This window comes from Anarhichas minor, unplaced genomic scaffold (genome assembly GCF_050575085.1).
Source record: "Anarhichas minor isolate MPS153535 unplaced genomic scaffold, ASM5057508v1 ptg000011l, whole genome shotgun sequence".
Classification (NCBI taxonomy): domain Eukaryota; kingdom Metazoa; phylum Chordata; class Actinopteri; order Perciformes; family Anarhichadidae; genus Anarhichas; species Anarhichas minor.
Window position 1 is genome coordinate 3,408,302 of NW_027466457.1, and position 27,427 is coordinate 3,435,728.

Below are 27,427 nucleotides of genomic sequence, written 5' to 3' on the forward strand. Positions count from 1 at the left end.
CAAGCAGGTTTGGTGAATCAGTGGTCCTAGCTTGCAAGTTAAATCATTGGTTAATCACGTTAATGCGCAAAACAAGTGCTCTCAAAGCCGCGGTGTTTAGATTCCCAGTGATGCCCAGGATGCTACATGCTATAGCTAGCGAGCGACAACACGAGTATAATTCCACACAGGACGGTGGGATGAGGAGAGGTGGATGGGTCAAACAAACACTGGTGTTTCCTCCAGGAGGCCGCAGTTTGTGGCGTGTGTGAAACGAGAAGCCAATGTTGATTTATTTGTGACGTGACTTCCGTACTTAAGCAACCCCACTTCCGTAGATATTTTAACGCAAACCACGATTTTTTCCTAAACCTAACTAAGTAGTTTCATCGCCTAAACCTTAGTTGTTTCCTGTGAGGATGGAAGTTTACTTTGAAAAGACAGTATGCATGTAACAAGCGAAAACTGACTCATGTTGCTGGACTTTTGCAGGAAAAACGCACGAAAAATGAGGAGTAACTTTTAGTAAGATATCAATAAAACGGGGATGAATTTATATCATTGTATAAAGAGAGTGACATGAGAAGATCAATCTCATGTCTGTAAGTTAAATCGGCTATAATCACTATTTTAAAGTGATTAGTGACTCGTCTAAAACATTTAAAAAAGGAATAACTTCAATAGAATCATTCTATACACTGTAGCTTCTTTACATTCTAATAGAATGTAAAGAAGTTACAATGTAGCTTCTTTACATTCTAATATAATGTAGCTTCTTTACATAGAATGTAAAGAAGCTACATTGTAGTAGAATTGTCTTTTGAAGATGAACAGGACATTTTTCAGTTTCCAGTAATGACTGGGTTGTTACTTTCGGTGCTGCTTTAGTATTGATCATGTTTTGGTATTTGAGTCATTTTGTGGATGATCAGATGGAGTTATGATGGTAGCAGTCGCCCAATTGCAGATTCAGCTTGAGCAAAACCTTTGCCTATTGTGTTCAAATCAGGCCCATAGGAGTTTACAAGGCAGGTGTCCTTTCTCAAAACACTGACCTGATGCATCAAGTGGATATTTTTTGCTGAACACAACATTATACATTTGGCCTCTACATCCTCTAGTCGGAATGAGCATACTTATAAACGCACTGTTACAACTCCTTCATAGTGTCATATTGCTTTTAGGAGAATTATGATGATAAGTTCATAGTAGATGCAAAAGTATACTTATGTACAATATATTATGTTGAACATTGTTGCTCCTGGATGGATCACAGCCAACCCAATTATTTTCAACACAGCTCCATGTCCTTGGTCATGGTGCCACAGCACTTAAAAGAATAAACTTCATAATTCTCAAAATTCTGACCCTTTGCTTTTTTATTAACAGCATTTATTTGTACTTTTACTTTCAATACTTAAGTACATTTAATATCAGAAAATTACTTTTGATACTTAAGTACAATAAATATCAGATACTTTAAGACTTTTACTCAAGTAGTATTCTAATAGGTGACTTTTACTTTTACTGGAGTAATTTTCCAGTAAGGTATCTTTACTTTTACTCAAGTATGGCTTTTGGGTACTTTATACACCACTGATTATAACACATTTGGCAGAAGAGATAGAGCGCCCCCTGATGGCTATACAGTCAAAACGTAAACATCAGCGCGAGTTGGTTCACAGTCGCCCATGCGCAATTAATGGACACGGACAAGCCCTGCAGGATATGAAGAGCGGGTTGAGACTGGACTGGAAACAGACACGAGAGCACTCTGCAGTCTGAGCTATCGGAGTGAAGGAGCATCATGGCTGCAAGGTGTGTACTTTTTATTTATTTTTACCAATTGCTAATGAAATTAATTTCATCTCTGTAGTCAAGTTAAGTTTCTTAAGTTAGTTTATGACTGTAGAACAACAACAGGTATTTTTTTTTTCATAATGCTCTCGGCAATTCTTTTTATTCTAATAGTGTTCTTTTATTCCCACTCTTTGATGTATTTATAGAGAATGTGTTTAACGTGTGATGTACAGGTTCTGTGGACTCCTCGCCCTTCTGTGTCTCAGTGGACTGGATGCATCGAGGTACAGTAGACGATCGGAACGTTTCTCACGACTTACTGCGTTTATTCAGTTTGACAGTATTCCTCAGTTTTTCTCTCATACCTGACTTTGTGTAAACAGACCAGCTGTAAACCAGGAACTGTCCACTATTTTCAATGAGCTGTGGGTGTTGGATGTGAACCGCATGACGCCTGCGACGGACTACACGATCTCTGTTCAGGTACGAAGCACATTCTTATTCTGACAACACTCGGGCTGTCTCCTGTTTTCACAAAGGTACATTCTGTGTTTGGACTCTCCAGGGTAGAGCCAGTTTTGTAAACCAAGGCAGCCATGTTGTACGGGATCACGCTTCACAGCCTCTGTTCTCCAATGTTAACGAGACCAAACTAACGAACACAACCACCTACTCCCGTAAGTGTCTCTGTAACAGACACAATAATCCAGCTCATTTGCAGACTTCACTGTGATAAATTCAACTTTTTTTTCTTTCCCCTGCAGTGTTCATAAATCTCCTGGACAACTTTGAGCGGTCCACAGGTGTGGCTGAACGAGTCACAACAGAGGAGCTGACAGAGATTAATCTCTTCCTGGATGCTGTCTTAGAGACAGAAGTCATGAAGGTACAGTTGACATGTTACAACCAGTTGCATCTACCCAGCCATGTGTTTTGACAACTCTGTTACTATAGTTTCTGTTGCACAACACCTCATTCCTTGCCCCTTTTTGTTTGGATGTCTTCCCAGAGTAGGAAGATGACTTATATAATACATTCAAAGTTGTTGTTGTTCCAGTTTATTGTTTCCTCACGTTTTGGGGTTTTGAGAGTGCAGATGAACTCCAGGAAGAGTTTTTTCCGTTACCAGCCACACTGCAGCACTGAACTCATTACTTCAGGATGTTGGAGAGAGAAAAACATCCATGTGCAGCTGTGGAATGCTTAGTTGGCCTCTGTTGGTCTCCCCAAAGAGGATCGGTTGGGAAGAACATGCAGTACTTGTTAGATGGACCTGATGGCTGTAGTTGACGTCAGGACTTAAGTTTTTTGCAGAGGACAATAACATCTTTTAGTATTTTGTTCCCTCTTGTTAATCAAGCTTCTTATAAGATCTTCCCACACCAACAATGTTTGTTACATACACAATCATGGACAGTACAGTTTGCAGTGGAGTGCTTAGTAACAATCTCTGTAGACTGTGTATAACGCAGGCGTAAGCAAAGAGAGAAAAAGATATGTATAACATGTACAAACATTTTTAAGAGAACATTTAAGAAAATAAAAAAAGATAATGGACATACAGTAAATATACAAATTTTGAAGTAAAGTGATAATAGCTCTGGGAATTATCAAAGGGCTGTATATAGTAGAGTAGTACTGTGTCTAAATACTGTTAAATATACTCTGAAGTATTTCCTCGGTGAGTGTCAGTAAGTCTGTTTCTTTTACATTGAATAAGTCTTTCCACAAATACTGAAGTTCAATACATTCTATATCATGTTACCATGTTAACACTAAAAGGCCTCTTTTAATTTTAACTGTTTTAAAAAGATTTGAGAAGAGATAAGTTAAAACGTGTATCTCAAGGTTAAAAACAATTAAATATAAGAATACATCTGAATGTGGATTATGTTTTTCCTCATGCCTGCTTGTTCTCTGTATTGGGTCAGCTCAACAGAGCTGTACGTCATCATTGTGATTTGTCCACAGAGGGCTCATCGGTACCTGGTGAGCAAAGCACAGTCCAGCGCTGACCTGAGGCACTTTAAGAGTCAGCTGCATTTGATCTGGTTCCACCTCTACCACAGGCGTAGGAACACAGGGTGAGATGCCCAAACAGCTGCAGATGATCGTGTCCGATTGTTGAATTCATCAGAGAATCTGTGTGTGCACCGAAAGCAATCGAGGGATTTTCTCTGATTGTGTAAAAAGTTATGTAATTGTTTCTAAGTAATATTTTATTTTGTTTGGTATCTCTAAACTAAAACATTCACCAGCCTGGACTCCTGTGGATTCGAGCATGTGTTCGTTGGAGAGACGAAATCTGGGACAGAAATCATCGGTTTTCACAACTGGATCCAGTTCTACCTGCAAGAAAAAAACTTGCACTTGGACTACAAAGGATACAAGGCCAGGGATTATGACTTAGTGAGTATGACAATGTGTAACTTCGTGAGCCTTTCTTTCTGTAGCAGCTTGAATGGTTTTCTTTATTCCTTTATTCTACTAAAGTAACGTTCATGTGTTTCTGCCCTCAGCCCGATCAAGACGACCACGTTCTGAACCTCCAGTTCAGCTGGCACGGGTTGGTGAAGCCCGTTGGCAGCGCCTTCATCGGGACAAGCCCTGAGTTTGAGATGGCGCTCTTCACCATCGTCTTCCTCATGAACACAGAGAGGAGCACCACAGTGCTGGTCAACATCGACCAGTGTCGGATGGAGCTGGTGGTCATCAGGCATGGACGCTCCCTCGGGACGGCGTACCCAAAACTGCTCAGCAGCAACGGCAGACATCTTAGGCAGCAGCACTCACACTGATGTGGAGTATCTACTGACCCAAAGTGACACTCATATTATAATGTTCATGCCCAACAAGCTGAGGCACAAATGTACTGTGGTTTAGTTTAGATGCCACAGACCTTCTTAGTATATGACATGTGTAAACATCTGTAATTTTTATCAAGACAACTGTAAACTTGATTAATTTGTCATAAAAAAGCTATTTCAATAAAGTTAATTGATGGTTTTGAAAGTCAACTATTTGGTGTATTTATGAAATGTCCTTTATGCTTTGAGTTTATATAAAGTTAAGTATCAAGTAAGTCAAATTCAAGTCCAGCTCTGATTGAGTTTCTGGAGAAGTGCAGTGACAGCAGAAGTTTCCCCAATCTGGACAAATCAAACGAAGTGAGAAATATATTTCATTTCATTTTGTTTAAATGTTTTTGTATTTACTAATTCTCTCAATTGGCTAGTATTTGGCCATTTTCAGTAGTAGTAATAAACGAAAACATTACCACAAATCGAAATACACACAAGTAAAGCACCAGTACTTTGAATCCACAATACCTGTCTATATGTATACCTCCTAGGCACATTTGGCAACTCAAATTTGTTTGTGCGATGAGTTAATGCTGATGTTCACAAACACTTGCCAGATAACTATACCTACAAACATGCATACATTGATCTCTATACTATAATCTCTCTAATTATTGCAAAAGATCGCACGACTTTTTTCAGGTGAAGAAAAAGACGAAAGGCGGAACACTTTCTTCTGTTCCGCCCACACGGACGTTTTACAGTGGAACACATAAGAGTTCGCATGCTGCAGCGACTTCCGACGACACAGTTATATCAACATTGACAGTATGAGCAGAGTCGTGTGTGTTTGCTGTTGAACAGTGGAGATAACCATGGAGGTACTCGGAGGAGAGTTTAGTGACATGACTCCTCAGGAGCTGGCGGCTCCTGTCAACACTATAGCGGTGAGTCGGGAGGAAATAAAGACCGAAAGTTCCACACCACGAGTGGAGAAGCTAACGTTAGCATGGTGGCTATCACGACAGACAAAACATAACAAACAGCTTGTGGAGAGCTAACGCTATATGAACCGAAACCACAGACAGGGTGTCAGTTGTAGAGTCGCACGTATTCATATTGTTTTCGGGGGAATTGTCAGTTTGCAAATTGAAGATATTTTGATAACTTTAACTTGCGGTTGCAGAATATAAAAGTGTTTCAAGAAATGTGCTCTCACTGCTGGTTAATGACAAGAGTCCAGTAAAACCTGACGTGTTGTTTTATGTCTTTTTTTTACAGGAAAAATGGAAACTGTTACCGGCCTTTCTAAAGGTAACAGACCAACCTTCATCCACCTGCTGTTTACCCCAAATATCCCCTGCTGAATGTTATCCTACACGTAGTCTATAAATCCTCTATCATGGTATATGTTGGATGAAATGATCAGAGGGTAGTCTGTCTGTCTTTAATCTAGTGAATGAAATGCTTCACGTTAATGCAGTAATTACACTATAATCATGGATTTGCAACCTTGCCTACAATAGCCCGACACACTCGGAAATATTATAGGGGTAGATGCTAATAATCTGCAATTAAATGGTTTTATTTCCATCTTTTCTGGTCACAAGAAGGTACTTGATAAACTAATCAGACTAATTATTTCAGCACTACATGCATCACAAACTGACATTTTTACATTTTGACTTGTTCAATCCGTTCTCCAGGTGAAAGGGCTGGTGAAGCAGCACATCGACTCCTTTAACTATTTTATCAATGTTGAGGTAAAACACAACTCCAACTTGAATGTGTGTACAGCTGTATCTTTTTGTATATATGTTGATGTTGTTTATGTCTGGTTTTCCAGATAAAGAAAATAATGAAAGCAAACGAGAAGATCACAAGTGATGCTGATCCAATGTGGTACCTCAAGTGAGTCCCGTGAACATCATCGTTTGGGTTAACCGACAGTAATCTAACACTGCAGACATACATGAAGCGGCTTGTATTGAGAATATTGAATGATGTTATTAATATTTATGAATGTTTTCTTTGCAGATACCTCAATATCTACGTTGGCATGCCTGATGTTGAAGAAAGCTTCAACGTAACCAGACCAGTATCTCCTCATGAAGTAAGTTTAGTTTGTTGTGTAATGTTATGAACCTTTGTTGGCAGGTGTAGCTGCAGTTTAACATCTTAGTTTTGTGCTAATTAGAGCCAATTTGCCAATTTACAGATAACTGAGGGTCAACAATTTTTATAATTGCAAAAATGTCAAATATTTGCAGCTTGCAGCTTCTCAAATGTGAGAATGTTCTCTGTTTCGCTTTATTATTAACAAATTGTTTGTTTTTGTACATTTGATCAGACCAAAAAGTAATGTAATGACAAATATATGGGTTCTAGAAACCTAAAGTACGATGCACATTTTTCACTATGTTTTGATATTTCATAGATTAAGCGATGAATCGATCATTTAAAAACCAACATTAGTTCTAGCCCTGATAAAGATATTTGGTAATTATGCAAACACATCTCTGATGACATCAAATGTCAGAACATTTCACTCATTGTTGCTGTTGTTTTTACAGTGTCGTCTCAGAGACATGACCTATTCAGCTCCCATCACAGTGGACATAGAGTACACTCGTGGCAGTCAGAGAATCATCCGCAATGCACTGCCCATTGGAAGGTATCGTAGTGTCACATCCTGCCCAGATTTAATTTATGACTGGATACAACATCTTTTACTCACCGTTAATACTGCTCTCCTTTTTAATTGATCTTAAATGTATACTTCCACTCCCAAAATGACCATTTCATATATCAATTACTCACCCTGTGTTCCCTGAGTTTTATTTCGCCTGCCTTCACAGTGAACAAAGAGTCAAAAAACTGAGAAAAGTCTTGATGAATTCCTCGTTAGTGCGAGGAGAGCACCTGCACAAGCCTGACCCTGTTTGTGCGGAAATGTTTTAAAATGCATGTGTTTGAGAAGTAGTGAGAATACGACTAGATAAATGAGACTTTGATTATACTGCATGTGTTGTTTGAGAGTTTGAAAACCGATGTTTTAGTATAGTTTTGCTGTTGTTGAACACGGTCCCCATTTACTTCGATTCATCAAGACTTATCTCGTTTGTTTGGGGCATGCAACACATTTTCTTTGAGGTAATACAGGGCGGGTATTTGATGGTAGTTTTGGTGGTGAAGTATTCCTATAACTCTTCCACCTGCTCTGTTTGATAATGTTAAGCTGTTATTTCACAGTTTTTGTCCATAAAGGATACAAAATAATCTACAAACATATACACTATAATATAATAATATATAAATGCTAGTATAAAGTCATTCATAGGCTCTTGGTATTAATGTATTTAACTCTGCTTTTCTCAGGATGCCAATCATGCTGCGAAGCTCGAACTGTGTTCTCACAGGAAAGACGCACATCGAGGTTTCTAAACTCAATGAATGTCCTCTGGATCCAGGTACACAAAGGATGACACAGAATGAGAGCAGTAACGCACCCTCACATTTATTAATACGCTCCATGTGGTATTGCTTCACAGGGGGTTATTTCATTGTAAAAGGTCAGGAGAAAGTCATTCTGATCCAGGAACAGCTGTCTAAGAACCGAATCATTGTGGAGCAGGACAGGAAGGGGGCAGTTGGAGCCTCCGTTACCAGGTACTGTAACAACTTCTCCCCTAATCATCCATTCAGTGCAGTGACAGAGTTCAAACTAATTGCATTGCCATTGATAATAGTTGCACAGATTGCAGGATTTATAGGCAACTGCTTGTGAAACACACAAAACCTCTACAGACAAATAAAACGTCAACAGACAATCAGACTCAAATGCCAAATCATTTCTTGAAATGTGGTCATTCATTCTTACCCGTTGCTCCATTTTCATTCCCAATAATCTACATTCAAAAAGTCTCTATAAACGTTAACAGAACTCAAACAGAGTAGATCTTTTACATTCCAAGAGGTAGAATGTGTGAGTTGTGTTGCTTTACCTTCAAAAAATAAATAGTTATGCTTAAAGTTGAACTTTTACCAATTTTACGTTGTTTTTATGTCTTTATTTGCATTTATCATCAAGAAGTCTCCTCGTGTTATTCTGAGCTTTTAGTTAGAAGCTAAATGAAAAGCCTGGAACAGCAAAGTGATTCTTCTGACCTGTTAAAATGGTTTGTTACTTTGCGTTGCGTTGAAGTCTAGTGATCGATTATGTCAGTGGTCAGGCTGTTTTGATCTAATTCTTTGAGGTTTACCTGCAGCCGTGCAGCGTCGGTTACCCTAGTGATCTTAAATCTCAAATACTCCACGAAACACCTTTTTAATACCGAACACTGCCACTTGTTGCAGTTACAAGAAAGACGGAATTACATATGTTACCTTTGTTTCCATAAGTTTCCATTTCTTATGTTATTGTGAAATATTTCGCTTTCTTTGTCAAACCTTCTGGTTCTTCATCTGCTCTGATTTTATCTCGTCTTCAATTTCAGCTCTACTCATGAGAAGAAGAGCAGAACTAATATGATCGTCAAACAAGGCCGATTCTACCTGAGACACAACACGCTGTCGGAGGACGCCCCCATTGCCATCATTTTCAAGGTGAAAGAGTTGTTGATGATTAAAATGACACAGCAGAGTGCTACTAGACCTCCAGTAGGGGGCGCTACGAGACAGCTCCGTGAGTTGTTTTTACTGAGGCCAAAAACTTCAGTTTGTTTCCAAAGAAACTTTATCAGATGGAATAACGTTTTATAGTTCGCTCTGTTTCACTGCAGCCTGAGTTATCTGCAATAGATGATTTCACACCGCATTAATAATGCATATCGCATTTTGTGATTTTTGTTGCAGGTTAGTGCAGTTAGAAGTCAGCAGTTTCAGTAACTCTTCATCAGATTCATTTTCATGTGTCGCATTTTGCCCTCAATGAAAATGTCAGTTAGACAGCTGCCGTCATTAACTCCTTTCCCCACTGAGGACAAATCTCTCCAAACACGTCGACCCGTGAGTGTTGAGTCATTATCCGCAGGACGCAGTTTGCATGCTCGCTCTGTTTGCAGTGCACTTGTATATCCTGGGTGACTTGTTCCCCGTCCCTCCCCGTTGTTTGGCTGCAGAAACAACCTTCGATAAAGTGTGGGACAGACGGATCAGTTCCCATAGCTTCACATTTCCATAAACAAATGTCAGACAACCTCATGACTCCCAGTTCACTCTTCCCTCCGTGTACAAACACAGCTCCTCCTTATGCCTCCTGACTCACCTCTTCTTCCAGTTACTAGTTGTAGAATGTCTACTTTGTGTACATTTCACCTCATTTCTAAGGTCTTTATGTAGTCGCATAAATGAAATATTTATCCTCTAATCTCACTTCCCATCACACACTCTCTGCTGGTCGTTCACACAGGGTATGGGCGTAGAGAGTGACCAGGAGATAGTGCAGATGATCGGTACGGAGGAGCACGTCATGGCCAGCTTTGCCCCGAGCCTGGAGGAGTGTCAGAAGGCCCAGATCTTCACACAGACTCAGGTACCTCAGTGGTCCATGCGTGGTTGAAATAATTATCATAACATTATAGGAATACTCCACTGATTTTACACTTAATAGTCAGTTTACTAGTTAGAAGGAATCCTACTTTGCCTTAAATTCTCTTTTTATTTAGATTTACAAAGCTAACAAAACATACAGACATGATTGTTTAAAAAGCAAACATGAACAAATGATGAAATTACAACTGCTAATTCTAATAGATAATAATGCATAAATAGTAAAAGTACATAGAAATAAGAAGACAAAAAAGAGAGCCCATAAAAAAGAAGTACAAAAATTGAAAGTGCATGATTAAATAAAGTAGAAGCAGAAGTTTAAGGTTTACCTCGATTATATTCAGTTCACTAAAGAAAAAAAAATCACAAACAAATCTGAAAAATAACTGATGTTATCAAGGTTTTTCCTCAGCCTGAACTTGATAAGTTAACAGATCCTCTGCGCTACAAACTGTGGGTGTGGAGTTTGAGGGGTGTGTGCATAACCAGGCAGGATGGTCAAGTAAATGGATGCAATTTGTTGCATTATGGGAAATGTAGGAGATGTTTGACACATTGGGAAATACACTTATTCGTTAGATGAAAAGATTGATAGCACTCATGTCTGTGCTGTAAATATACATGTACAGCAGATTCATTTAGCTTTACATAATGGCTGGAAACAGAGCTAGCCTGGCTCTCCCCAACGATTAGAAAACCAGCCTAGCGGCTCCTCTAATGCTGAGTTCACACTACAAGCAACAAAACGAAGTGTGGAGAGCGACATTGTCGGTGAGTCGCTGTTAAAGTGTCGCTCGAGTGCTCTTTGACGTAGTTAAATAGCACAGGACAAGTTTAAAGACAATATGCGATCGACTGACGTTTCACCGCATCATTGAAAAAAAGTTAAGACCAGCTCAACTTTGATCTGTAGCCCGTCACACACCGACAAGTGTCGGCCGTCCGTTTGTCGCTTCATGTCAATGGCTTCCATTAATAATGACTTGTAGCCTGTTGTTTTGTCGCTCTAGTAAAGTGTGAGCTCAGCATAAAGCTTACTAATTGGAGTCTCTGCAGGTTGCCTGGCAAACTCACAGAGACAACAAGACTCGGGAAGTCACATTAACCCCCCAATAAATCCACTACTTGACGCTCTCACTCTTTGGTATTTGTATTAATCTATAAACCAGACGTAGTGTGTTAATTAGTGAGCTTTAGATGTGTTGGTAGGCAGAATGTTACCTTTGGACAGAGCCGGGCTAGCTGTCCCCCCCCCAGTCTTTGTGCTAACCTAAGCTAACCGCCTTCATGTTTAGCATACAGACATAACGGTGGTCATCTTATCATCCGACTCTCAGCAAGAAAGTGAATAAGCATATTTCTGAAAATGTCAAAATATTGAGGATAATTATTTTTTTTTTAACTCAGTGGATGACATCACTACAGTATGATTAAGATGGAAGTCAGTAAGCGGCGTTATTGAATTATCAGCCAGCCCTAATATGCTCGTTACCTCCGTCTGAAGAGGAGGATGTGTGTCTGTTGACAGAAGGTATTTTCTTTGTCTCTCTGTGATCAGGTGACGGAGGTTTTGTCTTACCAGCCAGTCAAGTAATGCTTCGGGTGGTTTATTCAGCAGGCCCGCATGTTTTCTTTGACATCTACAGATGAACGCAATCGACCAATTTGTTTTTCATAAAGATTATGTTGTTCGAGGAATGATGCATTGATGAGGCCATATTTGCTTCCTAGCAACCAGCCTCCGTAGCTCTCATGTTCCTCTGTCTGCCAGCCTCCACGATGTCTGTTCACGGTATTCATTGGGTCATTGTAATGTGCACAATGAGGCCTAAATCTATATAATTAAAGGCAGACGAGGCTTAAGAAACATTGTTATCAGATTATGATAAGTAATCTGCTTAAACTATATTTGTCTGTCATCTTTTTTTCTACTGATCTATACTTTGATATATCTGAAGATTCCATCAATTAATAAATATGAATATATGATATTACAATATGTATATATATGTATATATATTCATATATAAATAATCTTTTATTTCTCTAAATTAGACAATAACTTTTTTTCACACGGTATTTATGTGTACATACTAAATATATATATATATATATATATATATATATATATATATATATATATATATAGATATATATATATAGATATAGATATATAGATATATATATATATATATAGATAGAGAGAGAGAAAGAAATGTATCTAATGCAGGTTGGGTGGTCTTGCAAAAGGTCTTAAGTCTCATTATCCTCTGACCTTTTCTATAGTTCAGTAGAGGGCTCCAGAGGTGTGTGTGCGTGTGTTGCTTGACCTCCCACATGTGTTTTCTGCGCGCTTTTTCTTGAAAATTCCACACATGTTAATCATTTTACAATCAGCCTCAAACACACTTCCACCAAATGCCTTTTAAATACAGAACTATTGACCAGTTCTGGGTAAAGCCTGATCAGGATCATAGGATTCTCTCTAATTCTTTCTTTGATCCAATATTTCTTGAAATAAATCTAATTTCAGCATTTTGTTTAACACTGATGCATGTTGTGTCTAGAACGTTTAGCCCCTTCTAGTTTTAATCTATGTCAAGGATGGCTGATCATCCCACATCCTCTTCCTTTCCCTCGTGGTTACGTTTTAATTTGATTGTTTTTTAATTGATTTACTTATTAGTTATCTTTTTGTCAAGGTCTTATAGCCAAGAGGTTGGATTGGTTGGGAGGGCAGGTGTGTGGGTAGATGACGTTATATGTTTGTTTTTTTGCAAATGTTAAACATTTTAGATAAAGTTTGTTAAAAAAAACAACTTTATATCGCTACGGTATGTTTTTTTGGGTATCGCATCCGTACCAACATCATCACTCGGCTCTCCCTGACCTCGGCTGTATCTGCTGCTCTGTGTTTCAGGCTCTCCGGTACCTCGGGAATAAAGTGCGGAGACAGCGCATGTGGGGAGGCCCCAAGAAGACCAAGATGGAGGAGGCCAGAGAGCTTTTGGCGTCTCTTATCCTCACACATGTGCCCGTATGTTGGTTAACAGACGGACAAGAATCACAGTACACTCGGTGTATTCCACAGAGTGTAATCATTGGGTATTCTGTCTGCAGGTCAAAGAGTTTAACTTTCGGGCAAAGTGTATTTACCTGGCTGTGATGGTTCGGAGGGTGATCCTGGCTCAAGGGGGCAACAAGGTGGACGACAGAGATTACTATGGCAACAAACGTCTGGAGTTGGCCGGACAGGTAAGCCTCGATGCTCCATGTGCTCTCATTTACTGCTGGTGTAATGCCATAATTAATCCGCCAGCCAGACAAAGACATGCAGGTCCATTTAGTTCATTTTATTTGTTAATTTGTCGACGGATCAACAGGAAGTCGGTTCTGACATTAACAGGCACCCTGTTGAACGGGGTGTTTTATAACTGAAAGGTGTTTTCTACCTTTTCTTTACTCGCAAGAAAACAAAACGGGCTTTATTCTGATTCATAACGTGTGGACAAGAACAAATGTCCCTCACGTGCTTTAGTGTGAATGGGTCACAGCACTGGACCAGATGACAGCGGCTGCTCCAGCCCTGATCTCTCACCTGCATCTTTGTTCCTGCCGCCTTCTCTTTTCATATGACTCTCATTATTTCTATTCGGCTTTGTTTTTCCCTGTTTTGTTTTCAACCCTCCCCCTGTATTTCAGCCTGGCTTTGTCAGGAGAGAGATATGCAGTGGCACCAAAATCCAGAGGCAGTGGCAGCATGGGGATTTTTCAGCACTGTGACAATAGAATTGCTGCCTTGACTGGAGCGATTGAGCTAATCCGCAGGCCCGGCTCTGATAATGTAATTACTGCTGTCTTAAGGCCTTTAATTTCCCCCCCAACCTGCTCTGTATAAGGAGCAGGAGATGGAGGAGAGGGGGGGGGGCACAGACCCCTCTTTCAATAGGGGGCTTACACACTAACAACGCCAGCAATCTCTCCTCACTCTCCAATTATGGTTCCCTGACATTCAACTAATTGGCCTGGCTGCGCAATGGAAGCTTAATTTCTTTATTAATTTTAAGCAGCGCTGCCTGTTTGTTTTTGATGTATGCTAATGCACAGGGTGGGTGGGGGGGTGGTGGGGGGGGTTGAGAGAGGTTGCCTCCTGTAGGCCTGGCGGAGGAGGACAGGGACCTGGGACGGAGGCCAGGTCAGGCTTATCGGTGAGCCGGCACACCTGGTTATTAAATCTGACTGTAAACACACCTCGGTACTGATTAAAGGCAGGAACATATGCGAGGTGCCAGTAGATCTGAGAGTGTGACTATGAAGATACAATGACAACTCTCTGAAATGACTGTTCTTACCCAACGTCCGGGCCGGAGATGTGACAAGTGAATAATATCAATGATGATTGTCTCTCTCTCTGTCTCAGCTGCTGTCTCTGCTGTTTGAGGATCTGTTTAAGAAGTTCAATTCTGAGCTGAAGAAAATCGCTGACCAGATCATCCCCAAGCAGAGAGCCGCTCAGTTTGATGTGGTGAAGCACATGCGGCAGGATCAGATCACCAACGGCATGGTCAACGCCATATCCACTGTGAGTGTAAATAGAAAGGACGCACCTCACCCCCGCATGAACCAGATTTAAAACCTTATGCCAACAAACATCCGGCCTACTGAGGAGTCTTTAAGCAACAGAGTCCCTGTCTGCTCTGTCTTTGTGAATACTCAACGCTCAGACTGCTATCTCGGTAATTAATTAACGATAAATGTGTTTTTATGTGAACAGTCCTTAGTTACTTTCACAAACCATAACTTTTAAATTATCTTTTACTTTAATGTAAAGTGCTATAAAATGTCTAAATTAAAGGTGTACTTACTTAGATATTCTAAGAGCTTTCAGGCACATCCCATGGTCTTCTTCAGAACTAAGATTTTGAAATTGCTAAGTATATACATTGAGTATAGCTGTTACAAAAAATACAAATATAGTGCATACTTCAGATTCACCAAATAAACAAAACATTTTTCCACCATTTGAACGATGATACACTTTACATTTCTCTCATGAGCTCCTCTTAGATAAAGAATGAAGTCGTAACTTTAGTAGCAGGTAGAAGTAAAGCAAACAGTTTGAATTGCAGAGTCACTCCAGCACTACCTGTGTTCATGAAAAATGTATTAATAGGCAGGTTAGTTAATAATAGTGAATTTTCTGTCCACAGGGCAACTGGTCTCTGAAGAGATTCAAGATGGACCGCCAGGGTGTCACCCAGGTCTTGTCTCGTCTCTCTTTTATTTCGGCTCTCGGCATGATGACGAGGATCTCCTCCCAGTTTGAGAAGACCAGGAAGGTCAGCGGGCCGCGCTCCCTGCAGCCGTCGCAGTGGGGCATGCTGTGTCCGTCTGACACGCCCGAGGGAGAGGTGAGTGAGCTGCAGCGGCCACACCTCACCTGTTCCTGCAGGTCCAGTGACGAGGTTATTCTAACAGTGCTCCGTGTTGAAATCAGAGTTAAGAGTATGCATGGAACATGCAGAGCAGAGATGAGCCGCAAGGTTACAGTATCACAGCTCTTGTTCTGGAGGACAGCCTTTTGAAAACAGGATTAGAGGTCCACTAAATATTGTTGTAGATTGATCTGGTGTTGTTTTCACAAAGATGCGTGGCTCAGTATTGTTGTTTTGTGCGTAACATGTCAATTAATGATGAAAATTGTGAAGAAATTATATATCGAGATATTGTGATACACAATCTCGTTCTCTTTATTGAAAATAACGAGCACATACTAAAATTTCTCAGAAAATCTGATTATTTTGCATTTAATGAGAAAATACTTTTCATTTGTCAAGTAAGAGTAGACAAATCATGTGTTTATTTCATATGGGCTTTCTGACCCATATCGTGACAGAACATTTTTGCAATATCGCCCGTCCCTAGTGTAAATACAAAGAAACGTAACCTTCTATATAATATAGTAACTGTTCGTGGTTCACGTCATTGTTTTTGGTTTGCAGGCCTGTGGTCTGGTGAAGAACTTGGCTCTGATGACCCACATCACCACCGACATGGAGGACGGTCCGATCATCAAACTGGCCTTCAATCTGGGAGTAGAAGACGTCAACCTGCTGTGCGGAGAGGAGCTCTCCTACCCGAGCGTCTTCCTCGTCTTCCTCAATGGTAAAGCCTAATGCATCAATAATAAACACAAAGAGAACCAACAGTGGAAGCTGTTGCTTTAGATCACTTGAAAAGAAAGCTTACAGAAAGCAATTTTTAATTTTGCAGGGAGGCTGATAAGTCATTAATTTTATGCCAGCGGTAGGTATTATTCTTGAGTCACAACTTGGCCCCTTAATTACTGTATATGTTTGTCTCGCCACTGATAACTGTCAAATTATATTAGCTGCCATACCATTTAATTAGTTGGTAGCAGCAGGTGTCAAAGTCCTTCAGAGTGTGTTCACTGCAAATGTGCCGTCACACAGAGGCAGAGCACAGTGTCTCCTCTGTTCTCCACTCGTTTGTCTGTCAGGCTTGATATGAGCAAACCCCTGCAGGCAGCCTGAGCTCTGCTTTCACCAGCCGTGGAGGTTCAGAGTACACTACTGTATACACATGCTGTGTCTCTTTTTCTTTCCATTTAAAGTTTGCGAACGGGAGTTTTTGACTCAGAATTTAACCCATAAGTAGAATTTGCTCACTGCGCGTTACTCCGATAGTAACATCGGTTATCTGCTGCAACTTTTTGACTTATGTTTTTCTTTTCTTAGACTGGAGCTAAAATCAAGCAGTCGATCGAAAGAAAAATGATTTCTGTAATTTAGAAACATTTTTTTTTAGTCTTATTACAAACATTTCTGTGTTCCAGCTTTTCTTACTTTGATCTGATGTCAAACAATATATTTGCATTTCACACCGTTGCTTGGACAAAACGTAATTTGAAGACGTCACATTGGTTTCTGAGTTATTTTGATGGCATTTCCCCCCATTTTCTGACATGTTATAGACAGGATGATTAATTGAGAAAATAATGCGGTGCGTGACAGTTACCTCGCTGAAGTGCTGCAACTCGCACGCGTGTGATGTTCACACAGACGGCTTCTTCTGCTGCAGCGCTGCTGCTGCCGCCAGCCCTTCCTTTCTTTAGATTGTTAGCCTCCCGTGATGGCCAACAAGAATAGAATGTTCATTTATAAATGTTAGTTTTACTTGATTTTAGATTAAGGTTAAAGAAGAGTGTGCTCATTTGTAAGTAATGATTTTAACAATTAAAAGGCGGCACTCTACTAATTTATGGAACCGTGCAAGTCATTATATTTCCACAAACTGTCCTGCAAATAATTCAGAATAAAAGCTTTGTGTTAACAACTGAAGGGATTCTGTCCACAGAAAAACGCTAGAGCTTTTACTTTGAAATAGAAACAGGAGTTACTCACTTGCAGGTTGCAGGACAAAAAATATCTTCATGTCCAAGACTGATACCAGGATTATGTTAAAAGGCGATGGTGGGGAACGGGACTTGAGTGTTTGTGTAGTTAAAGTATGTGCATTATCTCTGTCTGTCTGTATTATGTCGACAGGTAACATTCTCGGTGTGATTCGAGATCATCACAAGCTGATCAACACCTTCAGACTGATGCGCAGGGCGGGTTTTATCAACGAGTTTGTGTCAATCTCCACCAACTTGACCGACCGCTGCGTCTACATCTCTTCTGACGGAGGACGTCTCTGCAGGTGGTTTAAACCTGGACTGATACACAAGGCATTAAAAAAAGCATAAAAAATACACACTATGGGATGCATTCTGTAATACACAATTAGTCTCCATCAGCCAGGCCTTTGTACAACACAGTCACATTTACTTACAAGTTTGAATTCTTTGCTTAATTTAAAGTGGCAAAATGTATTCGCCTTTCATAATTTGTCCTCCCAATGTGTTGGTGTTTAATAACAAAGAATATGTAAAACTTCTCTTCTTAGTAGTTTGACAGCTTTCTGCTCCGTTCTGTGTTGTTCTCCATCAGGCCGTACATCATCGTGAAGAGGGGACAGCCCATGGTGAAAAACAAACACATTGAAGACATGTCACAGGGCTACAGGTGAGGCTGGGTGTCAGGAGCTTTTAAGAGCCTATTTGTTTGCAGATAATCATAAATATTTAAAGAGCAGATTGTTTTTTTTTTTAATATAACTTAAACACACTTTTCTTGCCCACAGAACCTTTGAAGACTTTCTGCACGAGGGCCTGGTGGAGTACCTGGATGTCAATGAGGAGAATGACTGTCACATCGCCCTTTATGAACACATGATTAGCAAGTGAGCAGCACCTGATTCTGGGGGAAAGAAATGTGAAAAGGCTCTCCTGATTTGTTTCTGTCATTCAACGCACTGGTCTGACTGCCTCCTCTGTTTTGTTTCTTTTTTTTCTGCAGGGTCACGACACACTTGGAGATCGAGCCCTTCACGTTGCTCGGGGTGTGCGCCGGCCTCATCCCCTACCCGCACCACAACCAGTCACCCAGGAACACATACCAGTGTGCTATGGGCAAGCAGGCCATGGGTAAGACTCAGCTGAGCAGGTAGCTTCAGTCAGCAGGCAGGTCTTTAAACTGTAAAGATCTCAAATCCTTTCTCGTACATCCTCCACACAGCGACAGTGTTTACTTCTGTGCATGCATACACACAAGCACAGATACTGATGGTAATCTAATCTCACATCAAGACCATTCTTCAGCCTCCTAAATCTGCTGGTTCAGAGTTTAAAGTTTTATTTGCACAAGTTAAAATCGTTCAAAAGGACATTAGAATAACAAACAGTATAGATACAAGCTGGTTCGTCTCCCCCAAAACTCCGCTCCTGCTCTACTTCTTGTCAGAATACATTTGTATGTGTGATTGAGTGTTTGTCTTATGTGTGTATGTATGTGTGTGTCAGTGTGTGTGTGTATGCGCATGGACATCAAACATGGGGCGCTTGCGTAGGTCCTCCATTGTACTGTGTGTGTGTGCGGAGGCCCTTTCCCTGCCAGTCACCCAGAGTGTCATTAGCAATTCATTGTGTCTGCTCTGGCTGTGCTCAGGGGGTCAGTGTGCTCAGCTGCGAAAGACCACAGAGTGCGCACCCACAGCTCCTTGGTAACCAAAACTTCCCCAAACGGCCCTGCTAACATTCGTAAGAGCTGCGGTCACCCCCACCCCGCCGCTTTACCTCCGTCCGCCACCTCCTCCCTTCCCCCCCCCCCCCGTTATTACAAAAACACAGACTGGAACTATATTTGGCCCAATATCCTCTGCCTTGTCTGTTTTGTGTGGACAGCCCTATACATGTGCAAATCTGGTTGTGTGGCTCGGGCCTATTATCACAGACTGTGCTTGTAGCCTGATTGTGAAGTAATAGCATCTGACAAATGTCAAGGCCTCCAGGGAGGCCAGGCTTTATTCCATGACACAGCCCGCTCCTCCACTCCGCTGCTCTGAGACGGTGCTAACCAGGCCCAGCCCCGACCCACCCAACAGGAGGACTTAACACATATTATCCACTCATAATTGATTCATAGACAGTTACTAATTGTGTGCATTGACATAGCGCTGGGCCAGTTTCTTCTACCACAATACAGGTCGTATCGTATCTCGATAACGATATATATCACTACATAGCAAGTTTTCTGGTAATACAATAAATTGTCAGTATTAAATTCACACAAGACCATGTGGTGATTTCATATAGACTAATGAAAGGTACAGAGTATTTTCTCATTTAATTGTAAACTTTAGTGCAAAATAATCCGATTTTCGGGGAACTTTTTGTTCGTATGTGCTCGTTATTATCAATTTAGACGACGTAATTGTGTGTCACGATATCTCGATATATGATTTAATCACAACATGGTTCCATTTAATGACGATAAATTATCATATTGGATTATTGCCTAGCCCTACGTTGACACAGGGACTTTAAAAATCATGATACATATGCAGTAAACGCTAACAAGATAGCTCCATATACCCATAAACATCTCCTTGTCCCCTCTCCTCAGGTACTATTGGCTACAACCAGAGGAACCGTATCGACACTCTGATGTACCTGCTGGCGTACCCTCAGAAACCCATGGTCAAAACAAGAACCATCGAGCTGATTGACTTTGAGAAGCTGCCTGCTGGTCAGAACGCCACTGTGGCCGTGATGAGCTACAGCGGCTACGACATTGAGGACGCTCTGATCCTCAACAAAGCCTCGCTTGACAGAGGTGACGGTGCATGTTGGCAGTTTCACAGGATTTTAGCTTTTTTATCTAAACGTATTTTACTATAAAAAGTCCTCTATTACAATATATTTGTGTTAACAACAAGTTGTTCAGGTCACAGACACTCAGTAATACTAATGTTTCCCTCCAGGATTTGGCCGGTGCCTCGTCTATAAAAACGCTAAGTGCACGCTGCGGCGTTACACCAACCAGACCTTTGACAAGGTGATGGGGCCCATGCTGGATGCTACCACACGAAAGCCAATCTGGAAGCACAGCATCCTGGATGCTGACGGCATCTGCTCCCCCGGTGAGTACCAGCAGGACTGGAAGAGACCCAGGATGCCTTGCTGCTCTATTCCAGGCTCCACTGCTCCAATACTGTGATTGACTGTATTATGAATACAACAGGATTCATCTGTAGTCTTTTACAGGATTTCTATTTTGCTGGCATTGGCTTGTTACTGATGTTTTACTCAGCAAGTTATTTTTTAAGTGTTTAAGGCCTCATGAAAGTCTAACGTTACTTAATGTTTTGTAATTGCTGTTGAAACATGTTGGGGTGGGACATAATTGATCAATCAATCAAAGGGATATGGGAAAGAAATGTTCAATTTCATTTTCATTGTTAAAAGAGATTAATAAACAGGCTACAAATAATTAAAAAATAAAAGTAATGCACATGTAGCTGCATGTCTGTTCTTCTTGTCATTCACAACTTGATCTAGATTTTAGACTGTGATTGTTTTCGTTTCAGAGAGTTATTAAAAGGAGTGCTGGGTAAGAGTCGCATCATATAAGCGCATGTAATGGCCTGTGCAGGCCCTCATAACCCTGTGATGAACCGTGTGATGTGTCTTGTGTGGGGCACAGGTGAGAAAGTGGAGAACAAGCAGGTGTTGGTGAACAAGTCCATGCCAACTGTCACCCAGACACCACTGGAGGGCAGTACCCAGCCAGGCCAGCCCCAATACAGAGACGTGCCCATCAGGTGAGTGTGCTTCTTCCCCCAACATCACACCCACCTCTTCAGCTTCTGTATGTCCAGAAGAAACCGCGCAACTTTCTTTTTTGATTTCTTGCAAATCCTGCTGTAAAGAAAATCACTTCGGCCATTCTTCCTCTTTCTTTCTGCAGCTACAAGGGCACAACAGACTCGTACGTCGAGAAGGTCATGATTTCATCCAACGCTGAAGATGCTTTCCTCATCAAGATCCTCCTCAGGCAGACCAGGAGGCCAGAGATAGGAGACAAATTCTCCAGTCGACACGGACAAAAAGGTGCCAACCTCAGCGCTGTCGGACCGTATTCTCTCTAAAAAGGGCTCAAACCTAAATGTGCAGAATAAAGAGCACTGCGCTAATATCCACCACTTAAAGCCCCCAATTTGAACCTGTCATGAGAGATTGTAAATGACTGGGGGAAAAAAACTTTGGTCGTCTCTGTGCCGGAGCATTTGTTGAGTCAAGTCTCAGTAGCTGTTGCTCTGTCACTGCCCCCCTGTCCTCATCTTTCAAGAGCTCTTTTCAATTAATTGGCTCTTTGTCCTGTGCCAGACTATGCAAATTTATTACACCCCAGCAGTATTCTGCTGCTGCTGGAGAAAAAGTGTTTACAACCTCCATTGTTTTGCAGCACCTCCCCTATTGAGGGCTTGTATGATGTTTTAATCAAAAAGCTAACTGGCGCCATGCATAATTTACTCTCCTCATTAACGCAGTGGCCACTGGGCGGTCAGCTCGGGGTGGGACAATGTCTTCTGTCTCAGATAGTGACGAAGAGAGAGGGGTCGCCGGGGGGTTAGCTGGAGAAACTCCCAGATGTGCAACTGATGTACGGCTAGTCGGGTTAATCAGAGCTCCATGCAGTCATGTGGAGGTGTTCACGGACACTTTAGGAAATGCTCGGCATACTTTGCTCCAGTGGGCTTGTATTTGTATGTAGAATTTACCACGTCAATATTTTAAACTGAATCCCAAATCAAGGTTTTATTATTTTATTAGAATTTAACTGCAGCAATAGATCTTACAGCTACTCATGACTAGTCTCATAAGTCCTGGTCAGCAGAGCAGAATAAGTTAATTATTTACACACACACACACACACACACACACAGCTGTGGAGGTGGGGGTGGAGGGGTTGTCAGTAGTTGGGGCCCATTGTGCGAGCCGCCAGCGTGGGGCTGTATGAGCTGTGATGGAGGGCTCTGGACCCTTGCTGTTGTCTTGCCTTTCTCTGCTGATTTCATGCCTCTTTTATCATTCACTTTCACACAAAACAAACAACACCGAGGATGTCTGCTATGGGAACTAGTGTCTCTCGCTCCTCTGAATCTTTCTAATCACCTTTTCCTCCATTTTCCACTTTCTTTCCTCCTGCTCTCTTTCCTCTTTTATCCTACTTTTACCCTGATATTCAAACTTTTCTTTTTACTGCCTTTTCTTTCTTTCTTCTTTTCCCCTTTTACCTTTTCTTCTGGCTCAGCCATACTCGCCTTTTCTCTCTTTTCCTTTTCACCTTCTTCCTGCTCTTGGATGACTTTCCAGCAAATTGCCGTACTTGTTCCCGGTCAACATCCTGCTACTACATCCTGTATGGCATCAACAGTCTGCTGTGTTGCCGACTGCTCGGCTAATAGTGAATTTTTCCCACGTGCACGGATTCAATTTCTCCTCTCCAGTTGATCCCCTCCACTTCCTCGGAGTTAAACTGAAAGTCATGGAAGTGTGATCCCGGTCTCCCTGTCAAGCTAAGCACCTTTCTCCACTTCCTGCTCTCCTTCTCTTCTCCCCTTCTTCTCTTTTTTACATTTGCAAATGGGCCTACAATCTGTTTACCCTGGCCAGGGAAGAGTGCCTCGGCCCCTCAGCAAACATTTGCACTCGCACTTAAACTCCTGGCTACCAGAGCGCTTGTCCCCCACAGCATGTGAATCAAAAGAGGACCCCGTCCGTCCACATGAGTATGGAAATGTCATTCTGACAGAGGTCCACACCAGCAAATAGTTTAACTACAAGTTGTCTTCTATTTTTTAATCAATACAGTTTGGTCCGTTAGGCAAAGCTGGTTTGACTTTTTGGTTACAATTGAAGATAGTACAGTTATATTTCTGACTTCATATTGATTATTTTTCAGATTTATCTTTAAGTCTTAATGAAAAATGCTCATCATGAGTTCGGAGAGCCCAAAATGGCGTCTTCAAATGACTTGTTTTGTCCAAGCAACAGCCCGAAGTTATTCGATTTACAATGATGATAAATGCAAAATATAATCTGATCCTCGCGTGTAAGAAGCCGAAATCAGCAACTGGTTCGGCGTTTTTTTGCTTGATAAATGACCTAAACAATCAAGTAGATGTTTAGATTATTGTAGTTAGATTTTTCTTGGATCAAAAGATAAACCACTTAAAAGTGCTTGTTGTGCTTCATCTGCATTTTCGGCAAAAGTATAGCCGTTGTGCTGCGTGTACAGATGTGTACATTGACTTCAATATGCTTGTTGTTTTTGTGCATCAGGTGTTTGTGGCCTCATCGTTCCACAGGAGGACATGCCGTTCTGTGACACGGGCATCTGTCCAGATATTATCATGAACCCTCACGGCTATCCCTCCAGAATGACGGTACGGACTGTGGAAGAACATACTTTGTTGGGTTGAAACTAATAATCATTTTTATAACTGTATTTTCTCCATAAGTCATTAGGACTTAGGGCTGCAACTGATGATTATTTTTACTCTTGATTAATCAGATGATTGTTTTCTTGATTAATCCATTAATTGTCTGCTCTATATAATGTCAGTTATAGTTTCTTTTTAAACATGTCTGTCATACTTTCCCACAGCCCAAGGTGACGTCTTCAAATGTCTTTCTTCGTGTGACCTACAATCCGAAATTCATAGATATTCGGTTCACTATCATTTAAGACCAAATAAAAGCAACAAATGGTCACATTTGAGCGTCTGGAACCAGTAAATGTTCTGCATTACTGTTTCAAATGATTGGTCAGAACAGTTGTAGATTTGTTTTCTGTCAATTGATAAATTAATTGTATGATCATTTCAGCTCTAATAGTTTGTGTAATATTTGTCAGATAGGTCAAATCGACTTTTTATTTTCCGTTGAAGATTCTGTAATTTGACACCGAGTTCAAAACCTGCAGACATCCGAGTTCAGTCTGAATCACCTCCGTCTCCGCGTTGACCGTCGCTCTTCATAAGTTCGTGTCGGCTCTTGCGAGACAAACGCCGTCATTATCCCCCGTTCCTCTCCTCTCCGGGTTATCGTTGGCTTCCAGAGCACACGTCCATTGACGGCGCTAAGCAGCAATCTTGCTGTTCACAAAACAGATATTTGTTGCTGTGGAGACGGCTGCCAGCAAAGCTGCCGCCTGTAGCGGCGTGTGGAAGTTTTTTATCAAACACGCACGGTACATCTGAACTGCAGGATGGTGCTGAATGTGAATGACATGAAACTTGGCCCCGTTTCCACCAGCTTTTTGTCCCCCGACACTGTAAAAACTTGAATGATCTTTACTGCTGAAGTTGTCAGTGCCAGTGTGTTTGCGCGCTGTGGTTGTCATGGAAAAGACTCAGAAATGTTTGGCTCGGGAAGATGTTTCTGTGGCCTGAGAGTGAAATGAGAGTAGGTGTTTCCTTTTATGTGATGGGGTCAGGGGTCCTCTGGGTGGGACCTCAGAGGAATTGTTGAAATCAGTCATCCTTAGAGTGCCGGTCCCACCCCACGGGGGTACATGTGTAATCTATTCTCACCCACAATATCAGCATTTGGTGCCAGGAGAGAGTGCAAAACACAAAACGATTTATGTTATGAACGGAGCCATTGTGTCTGATTCTGCCAGGTGGGAAAGTTGATTGAGCTGCTGGCTGGGAAAGCCGGAGTCCTGGATGGACGCTTTCACTACGGCACGGCGTTCGGAGGCAGCAAGGTGAAGGATGTGTGCGAGGATCTCATCCGCTATGGATACAGCTACCAGGGCAAAGACTACGTCACCTCGGGAATCACTGGGTAATAAAGAGCGCATGTGTCATCCCATCAAACACAACTCAGACACACTTCACATTACTGGCTGCTTTCTCTAAGAGTTTACAAAGACATGAAACCAGCTTGTGATAGAAAATCATCATGTCTGACATATATTGAAACCTTTCCTCAGAGCGATTTCAATTTTCATCAACAACAAAACAATGAATACATTTTCATACAGTGTTTTTTCCTTTATCAGCTGTATGTAGCATTTGTACAGCATAGGTAAAGATACAGGCCTGATATTTACTCTGTAAGGTGATGTGTGTATCCATGCAATGTTAAAGTGAGAATGGGACAGAAGGGCTGAGCACCAGTGGGTAACAGTCCTCATGGGTTAAATAAAGCCGTGACAGGGCTCCTGACAGTCCTGTGTTTTTAACCAGGTGTGCCTCAGTGCATGCGTCCTTTCAGCTGTGCTGTGATGTGACCATATTTGTTTCTGCTTCCCATCTTTGCTTTATCTGAAGGGAATTATGAGGATTCATAGATCAAAAATATGATGAGGAAGAAGTTTCCTATTGGAGTAGATTTTATGAATTTTTCTCACTCCTTGTGTGTCGTCAGGAAGGTTCTTAGCCTTCAGTGTCTAAAGTTTTTCGACTGATGTTTATGTTATTGAATTGAGTGTTAATTGAGATATCCTGTATTGTAGTGTTGATTAGATCATTACGGATGCATTAGCTTGATATCTACGTATTTTCCTCAGGGAACCTCTGGAGGCTTATATCTACTTTGGACCGGTTTATTATCAGAAACTCAAGCACATGGTACTTGACAAAATGCACGCCAGAGCCCGAGGCCCCAGAGCCGTTCTCACCAGGTAAAAATCAATAGTCTCATCGTAATTCTATAGAAATAACAAAAATAGAGCAGTGCTGCTCTCTTATACCAACACCTCTATTACTCTGGCAGTATTATTATGCATCTGTGTTGTTATCAGGCAGCCTACGGAGGGCCGCTCCAGAGACGGAGGTCTGCGTCTGGGCGAGATGGAACGTGACTGTCTGATCGGCTACGGAGCGAGTATGTTGCTGCTGGAGCGCCTCATGATCTCCAGTGACGCCTTTGAGGTGGACGTGTGCGGGCAATGCGGCCTGTTGGGATACTCCGGGTGGTAAGTCGGACACGTCTGTCGACTAGTGCAGATCTGTTGATCTGTTTCTCCTGGAAGCCAACATACAGGATAAGCTTTAGAGGTCTGGAGAGGCGTTGTAAGACACACCTGGAGCAATGGACCTGAGGGTTTGTCCCCCTCATCACCCGGTGTGCATTACTGTGTCCTGAAAGAACAAGAAACTTAATGTAGCGTCGTCGTTTTCAGGAAAAAGTTTACACTAACTTTAAATAAAATGTTTACATCTCTTAATAGTTTATCTTCCTACATCACCTCACTATAGATGAGCTCTCATTGGCTACCGAGTCATCACTTTTGAGTTAAAACTCTGGTCCTTCTGATGGAAGTTCAGTCGTTAGTCCTCTGGTTTGTCTGCAGTCTGATTCTCTCTTCCAATCTTCCAGGTGTCACTACTGCAAGTCTTCCTGCCACGTTTCCTCCCTGCGTATCCCGTACGCCTGCAAGCTGCTGTTCCAGGAGCTGCAGTCCATGAACATCATCCCCCGACTCAAACTGTCACGCTACAACGACTGACCAGGACGGGGACAGAAACACATGTCTGTGTGAGTGAAAGGTTTAGAGGTTTAATTTACATAGTCTGAAACTGATTGAAATTTAAAAGCTGTTAGAGCTGTGGATGAGAGGTAACGGGTTAAACCTTTAAGGAATTCGTATATTGACATTTTTGTTGGTGTTCACAAACCAAAACAATGTGAAGTTTCTCATTTATGTTCATACTTTCTCACCGTTATGTTTTTCTATGTGTATATAATAAACTACAAAAGATTATTTCACAATCAGCTGCTGTGTGTGCTGCTATTTGGTTACTTTTAACTCGGCATTTCCTGTTTGATTACAAATATTTAAATGGATGCTTTTTGAAAAATGCTCTCAAATCTAAATACA

At 41.4% G+C, this 27,427-nt stretch overlaps 2 protein-coding genes across 3 annotated transcripts; both read left to right on the forward strand.

The window, feature by feature from the left end:
* Positions 1-1,678: 1,678 nt before the first annotated feature.
* On the forward strand, positions 1,679-4,776 carry endouc (endonuclease, polyU-specific C). The gene is made up of 8 exons (XM_076089855.1): positions 1,679-1,797; positions 2,013-2,063; positions 2,163-2,262; positions 2,345-2,456; positions 2,544-2,665; positions 3,751-3,863; positions 4,038-4,188; positions 4,299-4,776. The coding sequence occupies exons 1-8, from the start codon at positions 1,787-1,789 to the stop codon at positions 4,575-4,577; spliced, it is 939 nt and encodes a 312-aa protein (XP_075945970.1). The 5' UTR covers positions 1,679-1,786; the 3' UTR covers positions 4,578-4,776.
* Positions 4,777-5,365: 589 nt separating this feature from the next.
* Positions 5,366-27,321, forward strand: polr3b (polymerase (RNA) III (DNA directed) polypeptide B). Of its 2 annotated transcripts, XM_076088905.1 has the most exons (28): positions 5,366-5,527; positions 5,862-5,894; positions 6,287-6,343; positions 6,427-6,491; positions 6,618-6,693; positions 7,154-7,254; positions 7,959-8,050; positions 8,132-8,249; positions 9,077-9,185; positions 9,991-10,113; positions 13,051-13,167; positions 13,251-13,385; positions 14,551-14,712; positions 15,341-15,541; positions 16,133-16,295; positions 17,699-17,852; positions 18,143-18,217; positions 18,336-18,434; positions 18,551-18,678; positions 20,156-20,365; positions 20,514-20,672; positions 21,236-21,353; positions 21,500-21,642; positions 23,878-23,981; positions 25,220-25,386; positions 26,114-26,227; positions 26,348-26,521; positions 26,926-27,321. In XM_076088905.1, the coding sequence occupies exons 1-28, from the start codon at positions 5,456-5,458 to the stop codon at positions 27,053-27,055; spliced, it is 3,399 nt and encodes a 1,132-aa protein (XP_075945020.1). In that variant the 5' UTR covers positions 5,366-5,455; the 3' UTR covers positions 27,056-27,321. The 2 variants fall into 2 exon arrangements, with proteins under 2 accessions (XP_075945020.1, XP_075945021.1); XM_076088906.1 differs by lacking the exons at positions 5,366-5,527; positions 5,862-5,894; positions 6,287-6,343; ... (4 more) ...; positions 8,132-8,249; positions 9,077-9,185 and adding an exon at positions 9,217-9,587.
* The last annotated feature ends 106 nt before the right edge of the window (positions 27,322-27,427 follow it).

Coding starts and splice junctions, on each gene's coding strand:
- endouc (XM_076089855.1), top strand. Junction 2,064..2,162: donor AGTGGACTGGATGCATCGAG/GTACAGTAGACG, acceptor TTGTGTAAACAG/ACCAGCTGTAAACCAGGAAC. Junction 2,666..3,750: donor TAGAGACAGAAGTCATGAAG/GTACAGTTGACA, acceptor ATTTGTCCACAG/AGGGCTCATCGGTACCTGGT.
- polr3b (XM_076088905.1), top strand. CDS start 5,456: ATGGAGGTACTCGGAGGAGAGTTTAGTGACATGACTCCTCAGGAGCTG. Junction 8,250..9,076: donor GTTGGAGCCTCCGTTACCAG/GTACTGTAACAA, acceptor CTTCAATTTCAG/CTCTACTCATGAGAAGAAGA. Junction 21,643..23,877: donor CAGTCGACACGGACAAAAAG/GTGCCAACCTCA, acceptor TTTGTGCATCAG/GTGTTTGTGGCCTCATCGTT.